The sequence below is a fragment of the Meles meles genome, chromosome 10, assembly GCF_922984935.1.
Source record: "Meles meles chromosome 10, mMelMel3.1 paternal haplotype, whole genome shotgun sequence".
NCBI lineage: Eukaryota > Metazoa > Chordata > Mammalia > Carnivora > Mustelidae > Meles > Meles meles.
The window spans coordinates 86,499,410-86,522,697 of NC_060075.1; the positions used below are offsets into that span (position 1 = coordinate 86,499,410).

Genomic DNA, 23,288 nt, shown 5'->3' on the forward strand with positions numbered 1-23,288 from the left:
AAAAAATCCTTCTCTTTGATTTTTAGTTTATCTTCAGGAAAATAGAAGCATTTCTCTAAAAAAGAAATGAAAATCTTACAATGGTTTTTGTATCTAGTGACTACTCAAAAAAAACCCTACAGAGGTCATGGAAAAACACGTTCCCCACATCCTAACGTAGAAGCTATCACTCCTCATATTAAGGCTTCGTACTAAGCTGCAGCCTTCGAAAGAAGGCTTCTAAATGAAATTTTAAAAACTGGAGAAATCGCTCTTGAACGGTCATTTCACATTAAGGGCCATCTTTATGCTCCACATTTTAAGTTAGACTTGCGAAAGAATGCTTATTTCTTTTCAGCCATTCCAGTACCCTGACAATGTTACACCCCACATTCACTTCCTCATTCAAAGAACTTAGAAGAACAAATACACTGTTTACACATCACAAATAAGACTAATACCAAGCTGCAAATGCACAGACTTTCAGGCACTTTTAACTTTTAAAGGTGAGCATTATGACAAAATAGCTTTAAAATAACTAACCACCTAAAATTCCATACTAAAAGTAGGGTAAGTTCCATCCTCAAAACCACCTTCCTAGAGGCAAAACTCTCCAAAGCTGAGAGAACTTTACCCTGCGCCAGAGTACCTGGTGGCTATGCTTAGCTGTCCAAGCTTTTCTGCCGGCAAACCAGCAGGGAAGAAGTAACCCTGCTAACTATATACTCCTGTGCAGCATTTTAAAAAATTGCAAAAACAGCCATTCTAATTCAAACATATAGAGAATTATTCACGATTTAAGCTTGTTAGATAGAACAGCAATACTAAAACTCCTTGACATGTCATTTTTCCTCAAAAACAAAAAACTCTCATAATACATTCTCAATGTATATTTATATTAAAGGTCAGCACGTGCTTTAGGCTTTTGATCACATCAATATCTAATTTTCAACCACTCTCCACGTTGTACCACCGTCAGATCACCGTATATCAATAACTAAATAAGTGGGACGATCTATTTTAAATAAATACTTTCTGTAAATTATACAGCTAGCCTGCAGTTTAGAAGAAAACTGCCAAGCCCTGTCTGAAAAGGACGCTTATGAATTTGCCATTTTCTGATGCTAAAACATTTTGCAGTCACTTGATCTGACCAAAAAACGTCAACGCTCCTGATTTTATAATTTGCTGCGGGGAAAAAGAATATGGCTGAAAATTCTTTCTGAAGGGTGGTGGTATTCCAAACAGAATACTTGGGAATACGAAACGGTGCGAAGGCTGCAGGACGGGTACCTTATGAAACAGCACGCTTCGGGCCCTGCACTCTACCTCATTTCCCTAATAGGGATGAAAGCTCAGGCCTCTGGTAGCTTCCAGCTGACGCCAGTGCTCTCCACACCCCTTTTTTTGACAGGATTTTCTGGCGTTGGAGCCTGTGTCACAAATACGAATTCTGTGATCACCTCTAAACCGTCTAATAATGAATCAAGCACCTTTTAGAAGGCCAAACCCTTGGCGATCCCATTCCCTACCATCTCCCTCCGAAGCCCAGCACACCTAGGCGGGTACTGTAGACCAAATTCTGTAAATCTTGCAGCGCATTAACTGGGAGAAAGAAACAATATAAAAAATAAGAGTTTCGGCCATTCCCCTCGCTGTAACCAAAATTACAGGCTCCATTTCCTGTCCCCAAGGGGACTGCAAAATCGCCTGCCCAGAACAGGACGCCTCCCGCCCCCTCCAGGCTGGCGCCCGCCGCCCCCGCGCTCCCCCTGCCCAGGCCCCGCGGGCGCGAGGTGGTGGCGGGGACCCGGGGCATCCTCCCCTCCCCCTCCCAGCTCCGGCACCCACCTCGCGGCAGCGGCTTCACCTCCCCGTTTTCCTCCCGGGTGGCTCCACCGGCCTCGCCTGCCCCGCCGAGGCCGTGCCTCCTCCTTTCCTTCTCTCGCTTCTCCTTAGGTCGCCGCGGCTTGGCGTTGGCCGAGGAGGCGGCGGCCGGCAGCAAGAGATGGTGAGGCTGAGCGTGCAGCAGCGTAGGAGGGACCAGCAGTTTGCGCGGCACCGGCTGAGACGAGGAAGCGGAGGCTGAGGAAGGGACGGCGGAGCCAGCGGAAAAAGAGAAACTGCTCCGAGCAGAGGACGAGGAGGGGACAGCAGACAGCCCGGGAAAGCTCCAAGACGCGGGGCTGCCATAGCTCTGAGGCGAAGGTGCCGCCAGCGGCTGCAGCTGCCTGCTGTTCCCGCCGCTGCTCCCCTCTCCGTTCAGTCTCCGTGGCGCCTTCTTCTCCTCAGTCCGGACCTTCTTGGCCGACAGAGGACCCGGTGGGTCCCGGAATGAGGCCTGCAATTTGCCAAACGGTTCTTTCTCCGAGGCGACGGCGGCTGCGGCGGCGGCAGCAGAACCGTCCACTGGGCTCGGCGGGTCCGCCATTTTGCGCTCCTGTTGTATTTACTCTCCTCTGCTCCCGGGCGCGGGGCAGGGGCGGGCCCTCAGCGAGGGGCGGGGGAGGGGTGGAGCGGCCCGGCCATCGGCAGAGCTCTCTATTGGACGAGCCATGCTGAGGGATCCCTCTGGGAACCAACCAAAGGCGCCAATCTGGAGCCGAAGAGGCGGTATCGCGAAGCGGACCAGTTTTGGAGGTCAAAGCTCCGCGGGGCGCGGTTAGTGGCGGAGCTAGCTGTGAGGAGAGGGTCTTCCACTTGTCGCCGGCGTGAACTCTGGTGCCCCGGGAGTGTCCGGAATGAACCCCCAACTCCGGACCCTCAAATCTGCCCCCACTCAGGCGTGCTCATCTGTGGTTCGACTTTTTCATGTATCACCTTCTCTTTCTTTTCTCCCCCTGGGGTCCTTTTGGTCCCTCCCCGTCTCTCCGCGCGCAGAAAGCCGAATTTCGCTGATGCTCAGTCAGGAGAAAATTTTATGCGGAATTCAGTCCTTTCTTCTGAAAGGCAACAGTCGTTGGACGGGAGGGACTAAAAATCACTTGGTGTCCTGACAAGATTTGTTACTGTTAGCTAAGATCGTCAACCCTAATGCTTTAAGGGAGATAACTTCTTGCAAACTCAGAACTTTCGGATTACTTCTAAGCTTGAAGGTAAGACTCCCTGGAGAATTTTTCTTTTAAGCTTTAGTGATATACTGTTAAAGATCTTAATTTTATTGCAATTATTATAACTGAGACTTGCTGAGAAAAATCCATTGGCGATATTTATTGGTGTTTGAAAAGAAGGATTTTTAAAAGTGGTCAGCGCCCTGAGTGTTCGATGTTTCTTAAGCGTGTATTTTCATTTCTAGTTTAGAAGGTGAGGAATTGGGGGACAGGGTGGGTTACAGTAACAGGTTGCAACCAAAGTAAGAAGCATGATTTTAATTCAACTCAGGTCTCACATAAGATTAACAAGTCAATCTTATAGATGGGATAGATGTAAAAATAAAAAGTAGTCAAATAAGGAAATGAGCAGTGGGAGAATATTCTAAGCCCTAAAAGGAGCCCTATGTTTCCTGTAACTTTTTGGAAAACAGTTAAAAAGTAACTGTCCAGGATTACCAATTCTCGTGACCTCAGGATGTTGGAATTTTTTGTTTTCCCTTTTTTGTTTGTTTAGAATACTTTGGAGTCACAATTTAATGGACTTTTTTTTAGATGTCTCAGATTTTTAAAGGAATGAAAGTATTTACCTTTAATACACACCGATGACTACTGACTCTTTTCCAGATGCCAGGTGGATGTGACCACAGGCACCTCAGAGTTCATGCCACCCATGCCCATCCTCCCATGTGTCATCTGCTACATTCCTTATCATTCAAGCTACAAACTGGGAATCTTCTTTGACTTCTTTTTTTCCCTCATCCTCCATTCAATTACTTACCATCTCTAGTCAGTTTCTCTTCATTCTTGCGGCTGCTTCTTGCCTTCAGGCCTCAGGTCGCTTGAGCTTTGTCGATGATTTCCTTACTGACTGGTCTCTCTGCCTTCAGTCTTCCATCTTCTGAACTGTCCTCCATGCTGCTACCAGAATTGTATTTCTAAAATGTAAACCTGACTATGCTTCAATCTCTTCAGTAATTCCCTTTTGCATATGGAATAAAAGTCAGACTTTTTGGTGTAGATATAAGCCATTCTTGATATATAACCCCAGCACTCCTATTTTTCTCACTCTCCTACAGCTTCCCTCTCTTTCATCCATTCTGAACCATTGTAATTCCCAAAAGAGTTGTACTCTGTGTCGCTGTGTGCATCCTCGGTTCTCTGCCTGGAATATAATCCTAAAGTCTACTTAACCTTCAAGATTTAGTTCAAAAATCTCCCTTGTGTGGTGCTCCTGACTTCTCAATCAAAATCTAGTCATGCCTTGGGGCGCCTGGGTGGCTCAGTGGGTTAAAGCCTCTGCCTTCTGCTCAGGTCATGATCCCAGGGTCCTGGGATCGAGTCCCGCATCAGACTCTCTGCTCAGCAGGGAGCCTGTTTCCTGTCCTCTCTCTCTGGCTGACTCTCTGTCTACCTGTGACCTCTGTCTGTCAAATAAATAAATAAAATCTTTAAAAAAAAAAAAAAATCTACTCATGCCTTTGTGCCATCATCATTCTGCATAGGATCATTTAACATTTTGGTCTCTGCTTCTAGCCTGTGAGCTCCTCTACAGCAGGGATAATACTGTGTTATATTTATGTGCACCGTATTTGGTATATGGTCACTGCTCAATAAATGTATGTTGAAAAGAAGTATATAAAGTGCAGGTTTGTAATCTTTACAGTAAGACGGGGACCCAGAGTTACAAACTTGAATGCTAAATGGTCTTGAAAGGCTAAAAAGTAATAAAAATAAGGCAGGATAAATGTTATATAATAGGAACTGGTGATGACTGTGGAAAACTGGGAATACTTGCTTTACCTACAAGATACATTTGCTTCTCAGCTCTAGCTGATTGTTCTATATGAAAATGAAGTGGACCAACCTGCTAACTATCTAGATTTTTTTAATGGAAGCTGTGTAAGCCAAACAAAACTAATCTGTGGGTCATGTAACCCAGTCTGACTTCTGATCTAGAAAACAGTAGCTCAGTTTGGGTCAGGTACTTTTTGAGGGTTTTGTTCCTTTGTTAATCCACAACCCTACCTTTGTCAGTTGCTGGAAAAGATGCTAAGTAGATAAAAATGATCCTTGAGTAACACAGGCATCAACTGCGTGGGTCCACTCGTATGTGGATTTTTTTCCATAAATACAGTGAAGTACTATAAATGTATTTTCTCTGTCTTGTGATTTTCTTCGTAACAGTTTCTTTTTTCTAGCTTACTTTTTTATAAGAATACAATACATAATACATACAGTATACAAAGTATGTGCTAGTTGACTGTTGGCGTTAAGGCTTCTAGTCAACAGTAGGCTATTAGTAGTTAAGTTTTGGGGGAATCAAAGGTTGTATGCTGATTTTTGACTACACACTGCATTGTTCGGGGGTCAACTTATACTCAGACTTACATCCATAATAAATGTTTGTTAGCAGTGCTTTGAGCTGACCTCTACAAGTCTTAGAGTCTGCTTTCTCTATTTATGATGGCATCCAATATTCCTGAGCTGAACTACATTTTCACTCTATTTCACTCTACAGGTATACTATCCCCTGGCATTGTCCATGTTCCTGACACCCTTGGATAAAGGTCCTTGTGCTCTATAAAACCCTGTATGAACCTTAAAGACATCTCTTTTTTACCCATTTGGTTCAAACATCTCAAAGTCCTGCCTCTACCACATTGACCGGCTTATCTTTATGTATATTTCTGACTTGAGTTATGGCTTATAAAGGGTGGTTCTGTACTTTGGGAAAGCCTGACCTTTTCAGCTACTGTGTTGTCAGTTCTAATTTAGTCTACATCTAGTACAGGGGCCAGCAAACTTGATTTTAAAGGGTCAGATAGTAAATATTTTAGGCTTTGCAGACCACATGGTCTTCCTAGCAACTACTGCTTGTTGCAGAAGAGCAGCCACAGACAGCATGTAAACAAATGGGGTGCCTGGGAGAGAATTAATCTGTTAAATTCAACTGCCACTTTCAGTTCAATTGGATGTCTCAAAAAACATTTCAGATTTATCATACAGTTTCTTCTTTTCTTCTCACAATATTTTATAGGTTCCTCCCCTCCTCAGGCATTATTAAATGGTAGAAATGCTCAAGTTTCAGGGCACCTGGGTGGCTCAGTGGGTTAAAGCCTCTGCCTTCAGCTCAGGTCATGATCTCAGGGTCCTGGGATCCAGCCCACATCAGGCTCTCTGCTCAGCAGGGAGCCTGCTTCCCCCCCCCCCCCCTTGCGTCTCTGCCTACTTGTGATCTCTGTCAAATAAATAAAATCTTGAAAAAGAAAAAAAAACCCTCAAGTTTCAATTCAAGGACCCTTTTTTTCTGCCTCACATTATTCTTTTTCCTGGTCAACCTCAAAAATGCCATAACTTTAATAGATCTGTTTTATAGTAAGAGCTCCCCAATGGACACCTCTAAAGCTGACTGCTCCTCTGTGTTTGTGACGTGACTACTCTGCATCTTCCACATTTATGTCAAAAATACCTCAGATGCAACATGTCTGTGGCAGAGATGGCTAGTGTATGTTTGCCCCCCTTCTTCCTTACTATCTGAACTTTTATTTCATTTAGTTTGCTATGTGCCTAGTAAAAAAAAAATAGCCTGCCCAACCTCCCTTACTCTTGAAGATGCCAGTGTTGTGGTGGGAGTCTTTGGGTAAGGTTTTCAGGAAGCTCTTTTAGGGGTGGGAAGAGGCACTTGGCCTATTTTCCCTTCCCCCTTTCTCTCCTGCCTGGAACTTGGATAAGGGAAAAAAAGAAAGGGCAGTAACTGGTCAAGATTGAAAACTCTCAGCTTCTAGATAACATTTTTTTTTTTTTGATTCAACACTTTAGGTGAGTTGAATTCTAACCTCTTAACCAGTAATATTGTTTTCCAACAAATATGAGCCAACTACTTGCTCAACCACAATCTTCTTTCCAGCGTGAGTATATACTCAAGTTTAGCAGAAGGAGAGCAAAGCAGGGGAAAGAAGTTGAAAATTGCAAAGGAGGGAGTGACCCACAGTTTAAAGGCTTCGTTGAAGAGCCAGGAGGAACCACAAAGCAGGAAGAAGATATGAGTATAGGGGGCTGAATAGAGTAAATAGAAAACATCCATAAATGTCTTTTGGAGTTAATTTTGTTGCCAAAACTTTTATATGGAAGGACATCAGATCATTTTAGAAGGGGATAGGAAGCCTATAAAATGTATGACAGGAGCTTTATTCATTGTTGTAAAGCTCTGAAAAGAAAATCATATTTTGTTGTTCTATTCAGTTCTCTCGGAAGAAGGAGCTATTTTAACTAATAAGTGGTGGGTAGAGGGTAAAGTATATTATAACTTTGAAACCTAGGTGTGGCAAAGAGGTATAAAGAAAAATGATAAACTCATAGAATGTCTGGGTTGAAAAAACAACCTGTACCCAATTTGTGAATTTGCTTTACCACATACCCTTTCCTTTCTTCTTGAACGGGAGCACTTTGCCTCCAGAATAACTGTTCTCTGCTTCGTAGTTTCAGCCACACCATCAGACCATCACTGTGGGTGAAGATATAATATTTACTGAGTACCTTATATAAGCCTCATCTTTGTGGACATTTCACTTCATCCCTTGCTTTGAAAAGTTTTCCAAGGCACTTTTCAAAACTGAATTGGAGTTCCACATTCATTCTGAACCTCAAACCAGTTTTCTTTCTAATATGTCCTATCTTGCAAGGGGAAGCAGAAGTCTAAAGCATCAAGATTTTAAATGCAAACATTCACCGGGCCTTTTTAGAAGTTTCAGTTAATTTAATTGCTATATTCAGAAAACAGGCATTCCAAAAAGATGCAGTGTTTCTTAGGGCACTGGTGCTTTTGAATAGGCCAGTGATTACTTCTAGGGGAAGAAAAGAATAGGCTCATAGAAAAGAATAGGCCAGGATGACTTCTAGGGGAAGGAGCGAGAGTGGGAGAGATTCCCACTCTCCCACTACAGACCTATAGACACAGTGGTCTCAGCTTCCAGAGACACTTTATAATTCAGATGCCCAGAAAAACTCTGGGTAACCTGAACATCCTGAAGCAGGTCTCACAGATTCGAAGGGCGAGGGGTGCACCCACAATTAGAAGAAAACAGTTTTGTGCAAATACTGCACCTAGAGCCAGGAAATTATAAAGCTATGACTGTCACGAAGTTATCTTTTCATTATTTTAGTTTCACAGATTTTACTTTGAAAAGCTCTTCTGTATTGTTTGTTTGTTTGTTTGTTTTTAAAAGATTTTATTTATTTATTTGACACAGAGAAAGAGATCACAGGTAGGCAGAGCAGCACACAGAGAGAGAGCATGGGGAAGCAGGCTCCCTGCTCCATGTGGGGCTCGATCCCAGGACCCTGAGATCATGACCTGAGCTGAAGGCAGAGGCTTAACCCACTGAGCCACCCAGGTGCCCCTGTATAATTTATTTACAGGGCCATGAAATAATACATATCTTGCCTTAGATTCCAGTGCTGGCTCTTCTTGATTCCCCTCAGACGAATAAGTATTTATATCTTTGATTGAAAAATAGATATAACATTAAACAGCTAAAGAACCATCAAATAAATTACAGCTTCTTAAGTTAACTTTCAAATCTAACTCAAGCTATGATTAAATCTGCTTACATTGTAATGCCTGTTCTTTTCTTTAAGATTTTATTTTTAACTAATCTCCACACCCAACATGGGGCTCGAACTCACAACCGCAAGACCATGAGTTGCAGGCTCCACCAGCTGAGCCAGCCAGATGCCTCTGTAATTCCTATTCTTAGGATTTGAATCCTGATCTTTCCCTATATTTAATTTTAATGCATGAAAAATTCTAAGTTCTATATTATTGTTACTGGGAGTTTTACATCTGTTAGATAAAGAGGACAGAAAAAGGAAGGTACAAATCTAGTCCCTAGAAACTTTGAATACCAAGGCACGAAACCTGGGATCAAAGTTCGCCATATCCAACCTTGCCAACATAGATGTACAAGTCCAAGTGTGAAAGAGGAGAAACTCTTTTTGTCAAGTTGTTGTAAATTGGGTGGAGTTTGCCTTAAGGCTTAATCTTGCCACCTGAGTTCACAAATACTAGCAGTGTCCCTTGTTCATCACCTTGATCTAGGTCAGAAGTGTGAGGAGTATGGATGTTCAGTCTCTTCAACTTCTTCACAATACAGAGGCACAGGTATTGAGTTCTAAATACCAAGGGAAGTGCTTCAGCGATGATCACAGGACAATAAGCCCAAAGTAATGCAACACCAATGTAAACAACAGGTATATGGTCATAATGTGTGGTGCTTATAAATGAATAAATAATTTAGTTGAGATTCAGTACTACTTCTGATACTTCAGTTAGGGGTATTAAACAGAAAAAGACAAATATATTAGTGGCAAATGATATAGATTTGTTTGAAGATATGAAGGACATCATTATTTTTATTTCTATTGGCATACTAATAATGTCTTTTATCCCTCTGTAACTAAAAATATAAATCCTACTTATATCAACTCACATTGCCTCTTCTGCCCCCCATAATAATCTCTCATGTTTATGATGATATGTTTAGTAATTTTTAAAAAAGGGTTTTTTTGCTGATCATTGATACTATTTTCTACAGTTTCGTTATTCCTTGGTATACTACCACTTAAACTAGAGGTGCTTCTCTTACTACATTTTATGGATTCCCTTTTTCAGTTTATTTTCAAATAATTATTAGTCTGTTTTTTCTTATTTTCCATGTACATTGTGTTCAGTTAGCAAATTTTTTTTTAAGTTTTTATTTATTTAAGCAATTTCTATACCCAATGTGGGGCTCAAACTCACAATCCCAAGATTGAATTGCCAGGCACCCCGAGTTAGCAAATACTTATTAAGCATGGTCCCAGACAGTAGGCTAAGTTCTGGAAATACAGCAGTAGACAAGTCAGACATGGCCCCTGTCCTCATGTAGCAGACCTTCCTTTCTAGTCACAAGATACGTTTCTAATAAGCCTTTCATTGGTGCTTCATTATTCAAGACTGTCATCTCATTTGTTACTCATTTATTCATACAACAAACAGTATTGAGTATCTCTGTGTAGCCAGCATAGCATGATAATATAATTAAAACATACATAACAGGGGCGCCTCGGTGGCGTCAGACTCTTGATTTTGGCTCAGTTCATGATCTTAGGGTCATGAGACCGACCCTCACATGGGGCTCTGTGCTCAGCGCAGAGTTTGCTCGTCCCTCTCCCACTTCTCCCTTTTCCTCCCACCACTCATGTATGCTCTCTCTTTCTCTCTCTGTAAATTAAAAAAAGAGAGGCATAACGGTAAATTCTAGCACTGTGGTTAAAATAATGCAGTGGTAGCATGAACTATGTACATGGAAGGTAGAAAAGGTAGATTAACAGCTCTAGCTGGAGAAATAGAAAAGAGCATCCTAGAGAAGATAATCAAGCCAATTAAAGGTTAATAGACAAAGAAGATGGAGAAGGACTTTTGAGGCTGAGGAAAGAACATTTGGAAAAAGATAAGGAACCATATGTTCAATGTGATATTCTCTGTAAGTACATCATAGTTCAGGTATAAAGGACATGAACTATCATAAAAGGAAAGGAGCTTCTCAAATGGGCTAAGGCCAGATTGTGAAAGGTGTTGTTTGCGACTACCTTAGCATGCTGAAGAGTCAGTGAATACATTTTACTAACTTAAGGGCTTTAATGAGGAAGAGTGAAAAATGTTCATGTAACTGTGTTTCACTTCCTGCTAATTGCTCATGGTTTCACCAGGTACTGCTTCCTGACTTTAGCTGAATAGTTCTGCTTGCCATATAAGACTCTACCTTTTGACTATCTGTGTGATACTTTAAACACTATTCCAGTTATCACAGCTTTTTTATTATTATTATTCATTTTAGAGTGAGGGATGGGGAGGGGCAGAGGGAAAGGGAGTAAGAAAATTCCCAAGCAGATTCCGCCACCAGCACGGAGCTCACTGCAGAGCTGATCTCATGACCAGGAGATCATAACCTGAGCTGAAACCAAGAGTCAGATGCTTAACGGACTGAGCCACCCAGGCACCCCTCACAGCTTTTTGCAAACCAAATAATAATAGGAGAAATTTGAAATTCTGAAATTAGATTTATTTTTGCTCTTACTAAAAAACTGTTGGAATTTAAAGCATCATATTCACTTTACACAACTAATGTCTTTCTTTAGCTGTCTTATTTATATTCCTATTTATGACTATGTTTTTTACTTGAAAGCATAAAAATACTTTGAAAGTAAAATCATTAAATACTTTGACATTGGTTGTAAAACAGTATTTAGGTAGCTTCTTCTTTCTTTTACTCTATTTTTAGAAGTTAAAAGTCTATTTTGAAGACATATTTGCCACACATATAGATGCCAAAGGAGCAGAAAATGGTTTAAAATACTGTTAAACCAAAGCCAATGAAATGTAAACCAATGGTTATACTTATAGGAGGGATCAAGTCAATACTTAACCCACTCTCGAAAAAGAAAATCTGAAAGAGGACTGTTCATGGTGTTAAAGTAAGACTTTCCTGTATTTCAAGAAGCATGTAATTAAGCACTTTGTGCCAAACTCCATTTTAGTCATTGGAAATATAAATATGAATAAAACACAGTTCCTGCTCTCAGTAGACTTGCTGTCCAGTGAAATGTTAAGTTGAACCACATGAATTTGCTTTGGTTTTTTAGGTCAAAATGGTCAAATACCAGCACAGCCTACCACGTATAGGTGAATAGAGATTTGCCATGATAGAGATAGGAACAAGGTACTATATGCACCAAGAAAGTCCTTCATCCTACCTAGAACACTTAGTGAAAGCTTCCCAAAGGAAATGACATTTGAGCTGAGTTTTAGAAAATGATTAGGAGTTCACTGTGCGTTTACAGGAAGCAAAGAGAATGAGGGCATTCCAGAAATAGAAAACAACATGTGCAGAGTTGTTGAACCAAGAATGAGCCTTGCACATGTGGGAATCTGCAAATAGTTCAGACAGGTTGGAATGCCAGATATGTTGGGGGTGACAGGAGACAAGGCAGGTGAAGTATCAGAGGGCAGAGGGTTGGGTGTGTTAAGCCAAAGAGCTTGATTTTATCCTTGAGATGGGTGAGTTATGTGTAAGCCAGAGAGGCTGCAAGACTTGATCTGTCAGGGTTCAGAAAGAAAATATTACCACTTATATATTTACCTTTGCCTTATCTTTTAAAATTTTCTAATTAAACAGGGATTATTATGTATGTAATTCCTAATGCAGTAGTAGATGTAAATAATTTATGAATAAGTAAATACACACATGTATTATGGTGGTTATGGGTTGAATTGTGTCCCTCCACAATTCATGTTGAAGTCCTAACCCCTAGTCTTTCAGAATATGACTTTTTTTTTTTTAAGATTTTAGTTATTTATTTGACAGAGAGGGAACACAAGCAGAGGGAGTGGGAGAGGGAGAGCAGGCTTCCTGCTGAGCAAGGAACCCAATGCAGGGCTCCATCCCAGGACTCTGGGATCATGACCTGACCCAAAGGCAGATGCTTAATGACTGAGCCACGCAGGTGCCCCTCAGAATATGACTTTATTTGGAAATAGGGTCCTTGCAGATGTAAGTAGTTAAGATGAGATCACACCAGAGTAGTGTGGGCCCCTAATCCAATATAATTGGTATCATTATAAAAATAGAGCCTGGCATATGGAGATGAAGACAGAGATTGGATTAATGCTTCTACAAATCAACGAAGTCCAAGATGCTATGGGAGAAGCATAAAACAGATCTTTCTCTCACAGCCGTCAGAAGGAACCATTCATGCTGATACCATGATCATGGATTCTAGCCTCCCAAATCGTGAGATGCTTTTCTGTTGTTTAAGCCATCCAGGTTGCGGTACTTTGTTATGGTGGCCTTTGAAAACTAATACATGGTGCATGGTCAGAAAGTTTGGAGACCCCAGTTACAGAATGAGAGCCATTGAAGAGGTGGTTTATGTTTAAGAGTCCACATTATAGGGCGCCTGGGTGGCTCAGTGGTTTAGGCCGCTGCCTTCGGCTCAGGTCATGATCTCAGGGTCCTTGGATCGAGTCCCGCATCAGGCTCTCTGCTCGGCAGGGAGCCTGCTTCCCTCTCACTCTCTCTGCCTGCCTCTCTGCCTACTTGTATCTCTCTCTGTCAAATAAATAAATAAAATCTTTAAAAAAAAAAAAAAAAAAAGTCCACATTATAGGGCGCCTGGGTGGCTCAGTGGGTTAAAGCCTCTGCCTTGAGCTCAGGTCATGATCCCAGGGTCGTGGGATCGAGCCCCACATCGGGCTCTCTGCTTAGCTGGGAGCCTGCTTCCTTCTCTCTCTTTGCCTGCGTCTCTGCCTACTTGTAATCTCTATCTGTCCAATAAATAAATCTTTAAAAAAAAAAAAAAAAAGAGTCCACATTATATATGTCCTGTCTTTATGTAGTCTCTGTATTTAATAATTTATTTTAACTTGAAGAGATTTCTTAGCTTCTCCGTACTTTATTTCTTAAATCCAGTATAGTTGGAAAACCATCTGTTCACATTTGTGTTTGGTGTAGTTTTTGTTAGAGGAGGAAGGAATTGGGAAATATTTGACCTTTAGTTCAAAACAGGGTGGTGATATGCAACAGTTTTAGGGGGAAAAATTTATGTCTAAGAACCCCATTAGGCAGAAGTGGAGCCAAAATCAGAAATAGGGTCCTACCAACAGAATTCATAGCTGTGAAGAGGCTGATCGTCAGGGAGGACTGTAGCCAATGCATGTATTCTGGCTGTGTTAATCTTCAAGTGCTAAAGACAAGCAGTCTTTTTGTACAAGATACACATTAGTTATGTGCCTGAGGTTCCAAAATAGTATAACTGAGACAGTGTTCAAGGCCAGAGGTAACACCTTAAACTCAATGTATGTCTTTGGAACCTGTGTATGGGTCCGCAAAATCCAAAATCCATTAATTAGTATATTAGTTAATATTAACTAATATATTAATATAAAACCAGGTCAGTAATATATTAATTAACATATTAGTAAATTATTGTGTTTATATATTAACACAAAATATATTTACATATTAATACAATTAACATATACTTTTGTATATTTTTATTATTTTTGGTTTTTGTAGGGTGTGGAATATTTGATCATTTCTGGCCTTATTTATGCAAGTCAACTAAAGCATTTTGAAGTACTACTGCTTTTCTGAAAATTCAGATGTATTTGTAATAGCTCTGTCCATCCTTTAGACAAATAGCTGTTGGACTTCTTAAAGTAATAGAACCCTTTCTGAAAATAAACTTTTATGTGGAACCCCAATATGCTATAACTGCATTAGCAGTTTACCCATCATAGAGGACTGGCCATTTGTAAAAGCATACCCTAATGTTTTAAATCTTTTTTCTTACATCTAGTCTGGAAGCTCTATATTTTGTGGATATATTTTCAATATTCACTGTAATTTGCTAGCAGAATGAGAAGAAATTTATATAGGAAAGAATAATAAATATGCTACTGATCTATGATCATGAGCTGGTGCTTGGCATAGCTTTCCAGTAGTGGAACTACATTTATAAGGACCCATCCAGGGGCGCCTGGGTGGCTCAGTGGGTTAAGCTGCTGCCTTCGGCTCAGGTCATGATCTCAGGGTCCTGGGATGGAGTCCCGCATTGGGCTCTCTGCTCAGCAGCGAGCCTGCTTCCCTCTCTCTCTCTGCCTGCCTCTCTGCCTAGTTGTGACTTCTCTCTGTCAAAAAAAAAAAAGAAAAAAAAAAAAGAACCCATCCATCTCTAATTTGGTCCCCTTTGTAACCAACACACGGCAGTCTGTGATCTACAGCTACTTGGTCTAGAATATAATGTCTACTGTCCCATACAAATACATTTCTCATAAGGGACTTTATTTTCCAGCTTCCACCACTGTTCTTTTAACAGTTTTTGGTTTTGCTCTATTCATTTTAACGACACTTTTGCCACCTTTGGACTCTAATAGACTCAAAAACCTGTTTGTCCAGTTCAGCACATGGGTTTTTTTTTCTCACTTATGACTAATAATCATATTGCTGTAGACTGATAAATATTTGGAACTATATATACTTTTTATATGTTTAGATTGTTATAAAAGCTAGCACCATATGAAGAAGTTGAGGATAACAATGGAGTCTTTCAGAATTAGAGTTTTAGCCTTGATGGTATTTATCAAGTGGCTCATTTTCTAAGAACAAGATAGATCAGGTAGCCAGTCTGACTGCCAGTAAATTACAATTCAGACTTTTCTACCTTTTTCTAAAATGTACATATAAAAGGATAGAAATAATAGGCTATATGGTCATCAGTGAATCTTTTCAATAAAATATACACAGAGCCTTGGGGCGCCTGGGTGGCTCAGTGGGTTAAAGCCTCTGCCTTCGGCTCAGGTCATGATCTCAGGGTCCTGGGATCGAGACCCGCATCGGGCTCTCTGCTCAGCGGGGAGCTGGCTTCCTCTTTTCTCTGCCTGCCTCTCTGCCTACTTGTGATCTATCAAATAAATAAAATTTATATATATATATATATACATATATATGTATATATATATATATATATATACCCAGAGTCTTTATTCTTTTGTTGTTGTTGTTGTTGAAGTATAATCAACATACAGGGTTATATTAGTTTCAGGTGTATACTATACAGGTATATATAGATTTAACAATTCTATATATTACTACCCAGAGTCTAGTATCAAATGGTTTTTGAGCCCCTACCATATGCTCGTTATGCTAAGTTTTAAGTATACAGTGATATACTAAATGAACATGATCTTGGCCTCGTGGAATAGATATATTACAAACACAGACATAGCACACTATATATGTATTAATACAATGCTCTGATACAAGTTATGAGGAAAATAAACAGTTCTTCAGTGGAGGAAAAGAAGCTACTTTAAGCAGAACAGTCAGAAAAGGAATGAGAAGTGGGGAAAAAAAAGCGCTTGTGCAAAGGCCCCGAGGCCCATAAAGTACTGGACTTATCAAGGAATGAGATGTTAAGTTCCCAGAGGAAAAGATTTTTTTCTTTTGCCTACAACAGTGTATGTTACATAACAATCACTATAGAAATATTTGTTTATGACTGAATGACTATCTCTATACTTAGGATTTAGTGAGTACAAGTTGAGGTTGAAGAAGTAGGAAAGGACCAGACCATGCCAAGCCCTGGGATCTAATTTACATTTTATAAAAATCATTCACAACTGTGTAAGGAATTGTTTGGTAGAAGAAGGGAAACCCACACACTGGAAGAAAAGAAACTCAGGTTTGTGATGCTGTGAAGGTAGAGATAGGTGGACCAAAGAAATGAGTAAACAACTGAATGTTAGAGCCAAGGTCAATGGGTTTAACTTCCTGCCCACTCCACCTCTTCAGAACTTAGCAAAGTGATTGTATCTGATATGTATTTTTGTACCCCTAGAACTCCCATAGCCCTTTAACCCCCAGACCAAGCCTGGAAAGAAATTAACCTTTGGCTAAGAATTTAATCAAGCCCGGAAGAAAGTAATTTCGGAGTAAATTCTCCTGAGTCTTTGTATAACTAAGGGAGTGACCATCTTAAAGGAAATCACAAGGAAGATCAATAATGTAGATGACTCGGGTTACCTGGGTGGCTCGGTGGGTTAAAGACTCTGCCTTCAGCTCAGATCATGATCTCGGGATCCTGGGATTGAGCCTCGCATGGGGCTCTCTGCTCAGTAGGGAGCCTGCTTCCCTTCCTCTCTCTCTCTGCCTGCCTCTCTGCCTACTTGTGATCTGTGTCTGTCAAAAAATAAATAAATAAATAAAATCTTTTAAAAAAAAAGAATGTAGATGACTCTACATAACTGACTGACCGACTTGGTTTATGTCCAATGAGTGTGTTTCTTTTGAAGAGATTTTACCACACATACAGAAGCAAAAGCAAGGGAAAATCTTTTTTTTTTTTTTTTAATATTGCTAAGCTCTTGCTAACCATGATACTAAACTAATGGCTATTCTTACAGAAGGCTTACCCCTCTCACACCTCCTCTGGCAATGTTGCAAGTAAATAGTTCTTTCAGTAGAGACGCTACCTGTCATTTTGTGCAGTAACCAGCAGAGTTGAGCCTAGGGACTGGCGGAGAAGTGTCTGGAATACTAAGGAGCAACTGCTTGGTGGATAACTAAGAACATTTAAGACAAAGTCTCATGGTGCTCCTAGTTCACTCAGTTGGTGGAGCATGCAACTCTTGATCTCAAGATCTTATGAGTTTAAGCCCCATACTGGGCGTGGAGCCTACTTAAGTAATAAAGTAAAAATAAGGGGCGCCTGGGTGGTGCAGTCAGTTAAGCGGTAGCCTTTCAGTTTCAGCTCGTATCATGATCTCAGGGTCATGGGATCAAGCCCTCATGGGGCTTCATGCTCCGTGCTCAGCAGGGAGTCACTTGAGATTCTCTCTCTCCCTCTCCCCCACCCCTTCCCACCACTCACTTCTTTCTAAAATAAATAAATCTTAAAAAAAAAAAAAGACAAAGTCTCTCTTCCCCTATCATATACTAAAAATAACATTGACTGGGGCTATGAGGCTGATGGTTGTTTTATAACCCTGATTAGCCAGCTCATAGGTTCTCAATGAATCGGAATTTGCTACAACACAAGGTAATCTGTCCCACTTTTGTACTGCCCTCATATTTAGACAATTATTTCTTTCACTGAGCAAGTATCCCCCCCCCATTCCTATGCGTTGTATATAGTTTTACTTTCTAGAACCTCTGTAAATAAAGCTAATCCCTTTTGTTGGAATTTTAAGATTTTACTTTGGAATGGCTACGTGGGTTACTTTTAATCTTTTGCAAGAGAAAATGAAGCAGGGTGGGAGTTAAACTTAGAAGATGCAGAGGACAAAGTGCCCCATGTGAAGGCAGATTTTGTCTAAAGATTGGCCAGTCACTTCAGCCTTTTCAATGAGGCCACTCAGTCCACACCTGCATGATGCTGCAGTATTCTCCTGGATCTTAAAGCAACCCCAGTTCCGGGTGGGCAGGACTCTGCTAGAAGAAGAAGAAGCATAGCCAAAATAATTGAAAAGCAGATCACTGCCCCCTTCTCTTCCCCTCTCCATTCTTTTTTTTTTTTTTAAGATTTTATTTATTTGTTTGACAGAGATCACAAGTAGACAGAGAAGCAGGCAGAGAGAGAGAGAGGGAAGCAGGCTCACCGCTGAGCAGAGAGCCCGACACGGGACTGGATCCCAGGACCCTGAGATCATGACCTGAGCCGAAGGCAGCAGCTTAACCCACTGAGCCATCCAGGCGCCCCTCCCCTCTCCATTCTTAAGTCACTTACGGAACTGGTAGAAAGTTATCTACTTTGAGTTCTAGGATACCCGTCTTCTCACTGCCTTGACCTTGATAGGACCTGATGCTTCCCATTCCCAAGACACTCCTGGCCTCTGCAGAGCAGAGCCGCTGTCCCTTTGGCTGTGTTCTCCCTCAGCGGATTCTGTACTATACTGTCTCTTGCCCTCTTTCTTCAGGAGCTGTTCCTCTCTTCCAGAAATGTAAGTTCTGTGCCATACTCTTCATGTTGTAGTTTTACGCCTTTTAAAAAAAATTCCTTTAGGGACCCCCGGGTGGCACATTCAGTTAGGTGTCTGACTCTTGGTTTCAGCTCAGGTCATGATCTCAAGGTTGTGTTATGGAGACATGGGTTGGGCTCTGTGCCCGGTAGGGAGTCTGCTCGGTAGGGAATCTGCTCATCCTTTGCCCTCTGCTCTGCCACATGCTGCTGTGTGTGCACGCTGTCTCTCTCAAATAAATAAATAAAATCTTTTTTAAAAAATAAGAAATTCTTTTATTATCATTGTATGGGGCCTCCTCGAAGGAGAAGGGCTAAATATGCACTGTCAGTGAGCCAGCTTGTACCAGAAACAGTAACACAACATGTATAATCATTTGTACAAGCATATCACATTTGGAAAACAGAGAAAACTAAACATCTATAATTGTACCACACTAACACAAACCCACGGATCCATTTTTTTATACATTTATTCATTCCTGCAAGTCACCAGATTATTTACTGAGTACCTATTTTAGTAGTAATCACCCAGCTTTCTAGGGAATTAAGATCTAATAAGGGAATTGTGACTCAGTAGAAATAACCATAAAAATACCATTATTTTGGTATATTTTTATTGGATCCTAATCTTATTATGTCTTCTTAATATATTGCAATTATACGGTCTATTCAATCTTACATGCTTTATTTTACTTTTAATTTACCTCACAGTAGTAGTGACAAGAGAGGTGCAAAACTGTTTATTCTTGCCTGTGAGGAATGAGATTCTGTTATCTATCTTTTTAAATATACTTTTTAAAAGATTGTATCTATTTATGGCAGAGAGAGATAGCAAGAGAAGGAACACAAGCACAGGGGAGCTGGAGAGGGAGAAGCGGGCTCCCCACTGAACAGGGAGCCCGATATGGAGTTCAATATGGGTTTCAATCCCAGGACACCAGGATCAAGACCTGAGCCAAAGGCAGATACCTAACAACTGAGCCGCCCAGGTGCCCCAGGATTCTGTTATCTTTAACCTGAGTCTGTAGTTCACATAGCAGGCTCTGTTTCTTTTCTCCTTCACAGCACCTATCCCTAGCTGCACTGTTTGTCTGCCTTACAACTGGGTTGTCAGCTGTGGGCAGACAGGCACTTCTTACTGCCCAGCAGTCTTCAGTGAAGGTGCCAGTAGAGCTCATTCTTACCAAATTGGGGGGCTGGGGCAGAATAGGCATCGGTGGGGGGAAAGGATCAGCCCTGGTGCATCTACTTCAGTTCCTTACAGATAAGCATGCAAACAGATGACAGAGGTCTCGTGACTTAAGCTGTAAGACAGTGATCCTGTGGGCATTTCCTCATTTCCTGACTTGACTCTTCTTGCCTTATTCCTCCCCCCCCCCCTTTCCTTCCTTCCAGAGTCTTACTCTTTTACCTCTTCTCCTCCCAGATTTTCACAAAAGACTGCTTGTTTTTTGTTTTTGGTTTTTTTTTTCTTCTTCCTGAAATGCCACCTCTCCCCATGGAAAAAGTAAAGGCCTAGATCATTTGATCCCTTCTTGTGTCCTCCAGATTTCATAGACTCTGGGCCACCTGGGTGGCTCAGGTGGTTAAGCGTCTGTCTTTGGCTCAGGTCATGATCCTAGAGTCCTGGGATGGGGAGCCTGCTTCTCTCCCTCCCTTTGCTGCTCCCCCTGCTTGTGCATGTTCTCTCTCTGTTAAATAGATAAAATCTTAAAAACAAACAAATTTCATAGTGTCAAGTATCCATTTGAGATCTAGAGCTTTAGCCCTTGCCTGGTTTCTGCTTTCTGTAGTTACAATCATATTTTATTTTAAAGATTTATTTATTTGACAGAGAAAGACAGTGAGAGAGGGAACACAAGAGGGGGAGTGGGAGAGGGAGAAGCAGGCCTCCTGCTGAGCAATGAGTCCAATATGGGGCTCCATCCCAGGACCCTGAGATCATGACCTGAGCCGAAGGCAGATGCTTAATGACTGAGCCACCCAGGCACCCCACAATCATATTTTAATATAACTAAATCACACCCCAGTGTTTTTTTGTTTGTTTCTTTGGGGTTTTTTTTACAATTCAGTGGTTTTTAGCATATTCACAAAGTTGTGTGACTACTACCACGATCTAATTTCAGAACTTTTTCATCACCCTAGATAGAAACCTTACACCCATTAGCAGTCACTCATTTCCCCTACTCTTCTGCCAGCCCTAGTTAACTACTTATCTACTCTCTGTCTCTGTAGATGTCATTCCTGCTGTTTGCAGAGAGGCCAGGTACAGAAGGGGAGAAAAGTGAGCCCTGGTTCGGAAGTGAGCTCCTACTTCTGTTCTCTGATACTCCGCCATCCCCACAATTTGAAGTTAAACTTCTTGCCCCTTTGAAGATGTTCTTCCAAAGATTTGCACCTGATCTCCAAAAGATAATCATGTATAATATATGTAAATATAAATGTATTTCTAAATTTAATCTTACTTCATAACTTTAATCTTATTTCTTATGAATGAGTCATCTTAGCGCATACACATGCACACACACTCCCTGGCCCTGACTTACATTTCACAGCCTTCTTGTCTGACCAGGCAGTGAAGGACATCGTGCCTCCAACACTGTGCCCTAATTCTTTGAAGAACACCTACGTTCTTCATAACAGGCTGCCATACCTCATTCTGGCTGATTTTAGGTGAGATGATTTCAAAATACTAGGTACAGTAAGGAGTGGGAGCCAGTCAAATGAACCATGGGGAATGACTTGGGGAAAGCACCCCTCTCTGTCCTGTGTACAACCAAAATTGACCTGAGAGAGACAGAGGAGTGGCATGTTGGAGTAAGAAGGCTCCTTAGCCCCTGCCTTTTCCAGCTAGAGTATCTTAGCCCCTGCCTCCCCACCCCTTGGGAGTGGTCCTTTGTGATGTCTAAGCTCCCTGGGGCCACCATTGGCTGTGATAGGTGCCCTGCTGACCAAACAAAGCTGAGAGGGCGTGAACCCTCATTGTCCTCGGAAAGGTATATATACAGAGGATGGGCCTCCTGGAGTAGACACCAGAGAAGCTGCAACATGGCGAAGGTGGCAGAGAAATCATGGGAGCCACAAACCACAAACACTAAGCGATGGAGGAAGAGGAAGAACCAGTCTCGATCCAGATCAAGAGGCGCTAGCAAGGTCAGATGATTCTGCCCAAGCTTCTCTCCTCCCTCTTTTATACTATCTCCCCCCTCCATCCCCACCCCAGATAATCTCCCTCTCCTCCTTAGCCCCCCCCCCTTTCCACCCAGCCTCTATTCCCTCCTCCCAACTCAGTGCCCTCTGGGCTCACCTTGTTGCCTTACCAGGTGCTAAAGATCTACAAGAAGGTAAAAAGATCACTTCATATGAGTTCAAGAAAAAAATACTCTCCTAAAGTTATAACCACTTCCAGAAGAAAGAAGAGGGCGAGAAGGGCCAACAAGTTTCAGCCATTGCCGTAAGCCGAGAGCCAAAAGCAGCCAGGCCAGACCCAGTGGACGCCATGAAGCAACACCACTCCAATTCAAGACCATGCAAACAGCCCCTACAGAGCAAGCTTCGGAGACCTCAGACAGTCTGCGTCTAGGATCCTGGCTGCGGGGAAATGGCCAGCTGCAGAGAGACCTACTCGGACCCTAATGTTGAACACAGAACACAAATGGAGGTGATCAAACTAAAATCAACGGGGTGGGAGAAGCCCCTCCAAAAAATAAAATTAGGCACTCTGCACAGCAATGAGTTGTGTTGCGTTACTGCTTGAGATTGTTCCTCAGAATGAGAGCGTGAAATGACAGAGAGGCTTAGCGTCTTTGCTGTAAACCAAGTCCCTGGTCTCATGACATCTACCTGAGAAGATGTACATACACCTTCCCAGGGGTGGAAAAATGTCTTTCCACCACATTCTCTATCTGTTGCAGACGGGTTTAACAACTCCCTTACTTGGTAGTCAACATTCACTTTAAAAGTGGGTGAAACTGGGAGAACACAGCGATGCTTGTGCTCTAAGAGGCTTAAAGGCAATGGGGAAGGGAAAGGAGGACAAAGAAAAAGGAGAAAGCCACGATGTCCCCGGGAGGCTCTGACTTTGTCAGTCTTTTTTTTTTTTTTTTTTTTTTTTAAGATTTTTATTTATTTGACAGAGATCACAAGTAGGCAGAGAGGCAGGCAGAGAGAATGAGGAGGAGGGAGGCAGGCTCCCCGCTTGAGCAGAGAGCCCGATGCGGGGCTCGATCCCAGGACCCTGAGATCATGACCTGAGCCGAAGGCAAAGGCTTTCACCCACTGAGCCACCCAGGCGCCCCAGACTTTGTTAGTCTTAATGCAGAACTGAACTGCTCTGGTCACTTGGGAATAATTCAGTTGGAAGTTGAAGGTCCCTAGGCTTCACTGGCTGCCTCATCCTCTGTTAACTAGTGGTGAGTTATAACAGAGGACAGGAGCACCAAGCACAGCCACCAGGAGAGGGTACTCATGTGGCCACATCACACAGGGGCATCACAGATCCCCAGCTCTGCTCTGAATCTGCCCACCTTTCCCCCTTCCCCCGTTAGTCATTCATCCTCTCTGATGCCCAGAATGGAGCACTCACTCTGTGTGCCCTGTGGAGGCAGAAAAGGTCGGGATTCAATATTTATAGGTTAAAACAATGACCCTCAAAAAATT

At 42.0% G+C, this 23,288-nt stretch overlaps 1 protein-coding gene and 1 long non-coding RNA gene across 2 annotated transcripts in view; one reads left to right on the forward strand and one right to left on the reverse strand.

The window, feature by feature from the left end:
• RSBN1L (round spermatid basic protein 1 like) overlaps positions 1–5,566 on the reverse strand; it is an 80,772-nt gene extending 75,206 nt beyond the window's left edge. Inside the window, exon 1 of the mRNA XM_046021391.1 lies at positions 1,831–5,566. Coding sequence (XP_045877347.1) covers positions 1,831–2,410 — 580 coding nt within the window. The 5' untranslated portion in view covers positions 2,411–5,566. The remainder of the gene's footprint in view (positions 1–1,830) is intronic.
• On the forward strand, positions 2,948–22,347 carry LOC123952150. Its single transcript, XR_006820568.1, has 3 exons — positions 2,948–3,074; positions 20,865–21,782; positions 21,953–22,347. It is a non-coding gene; the product is annotated as an uncharacterized LOC123952150 (long non-coding RNA).
• The last annotated feature ends 941 nt before the right edge of the window (positions 22,348–23,288 follow it).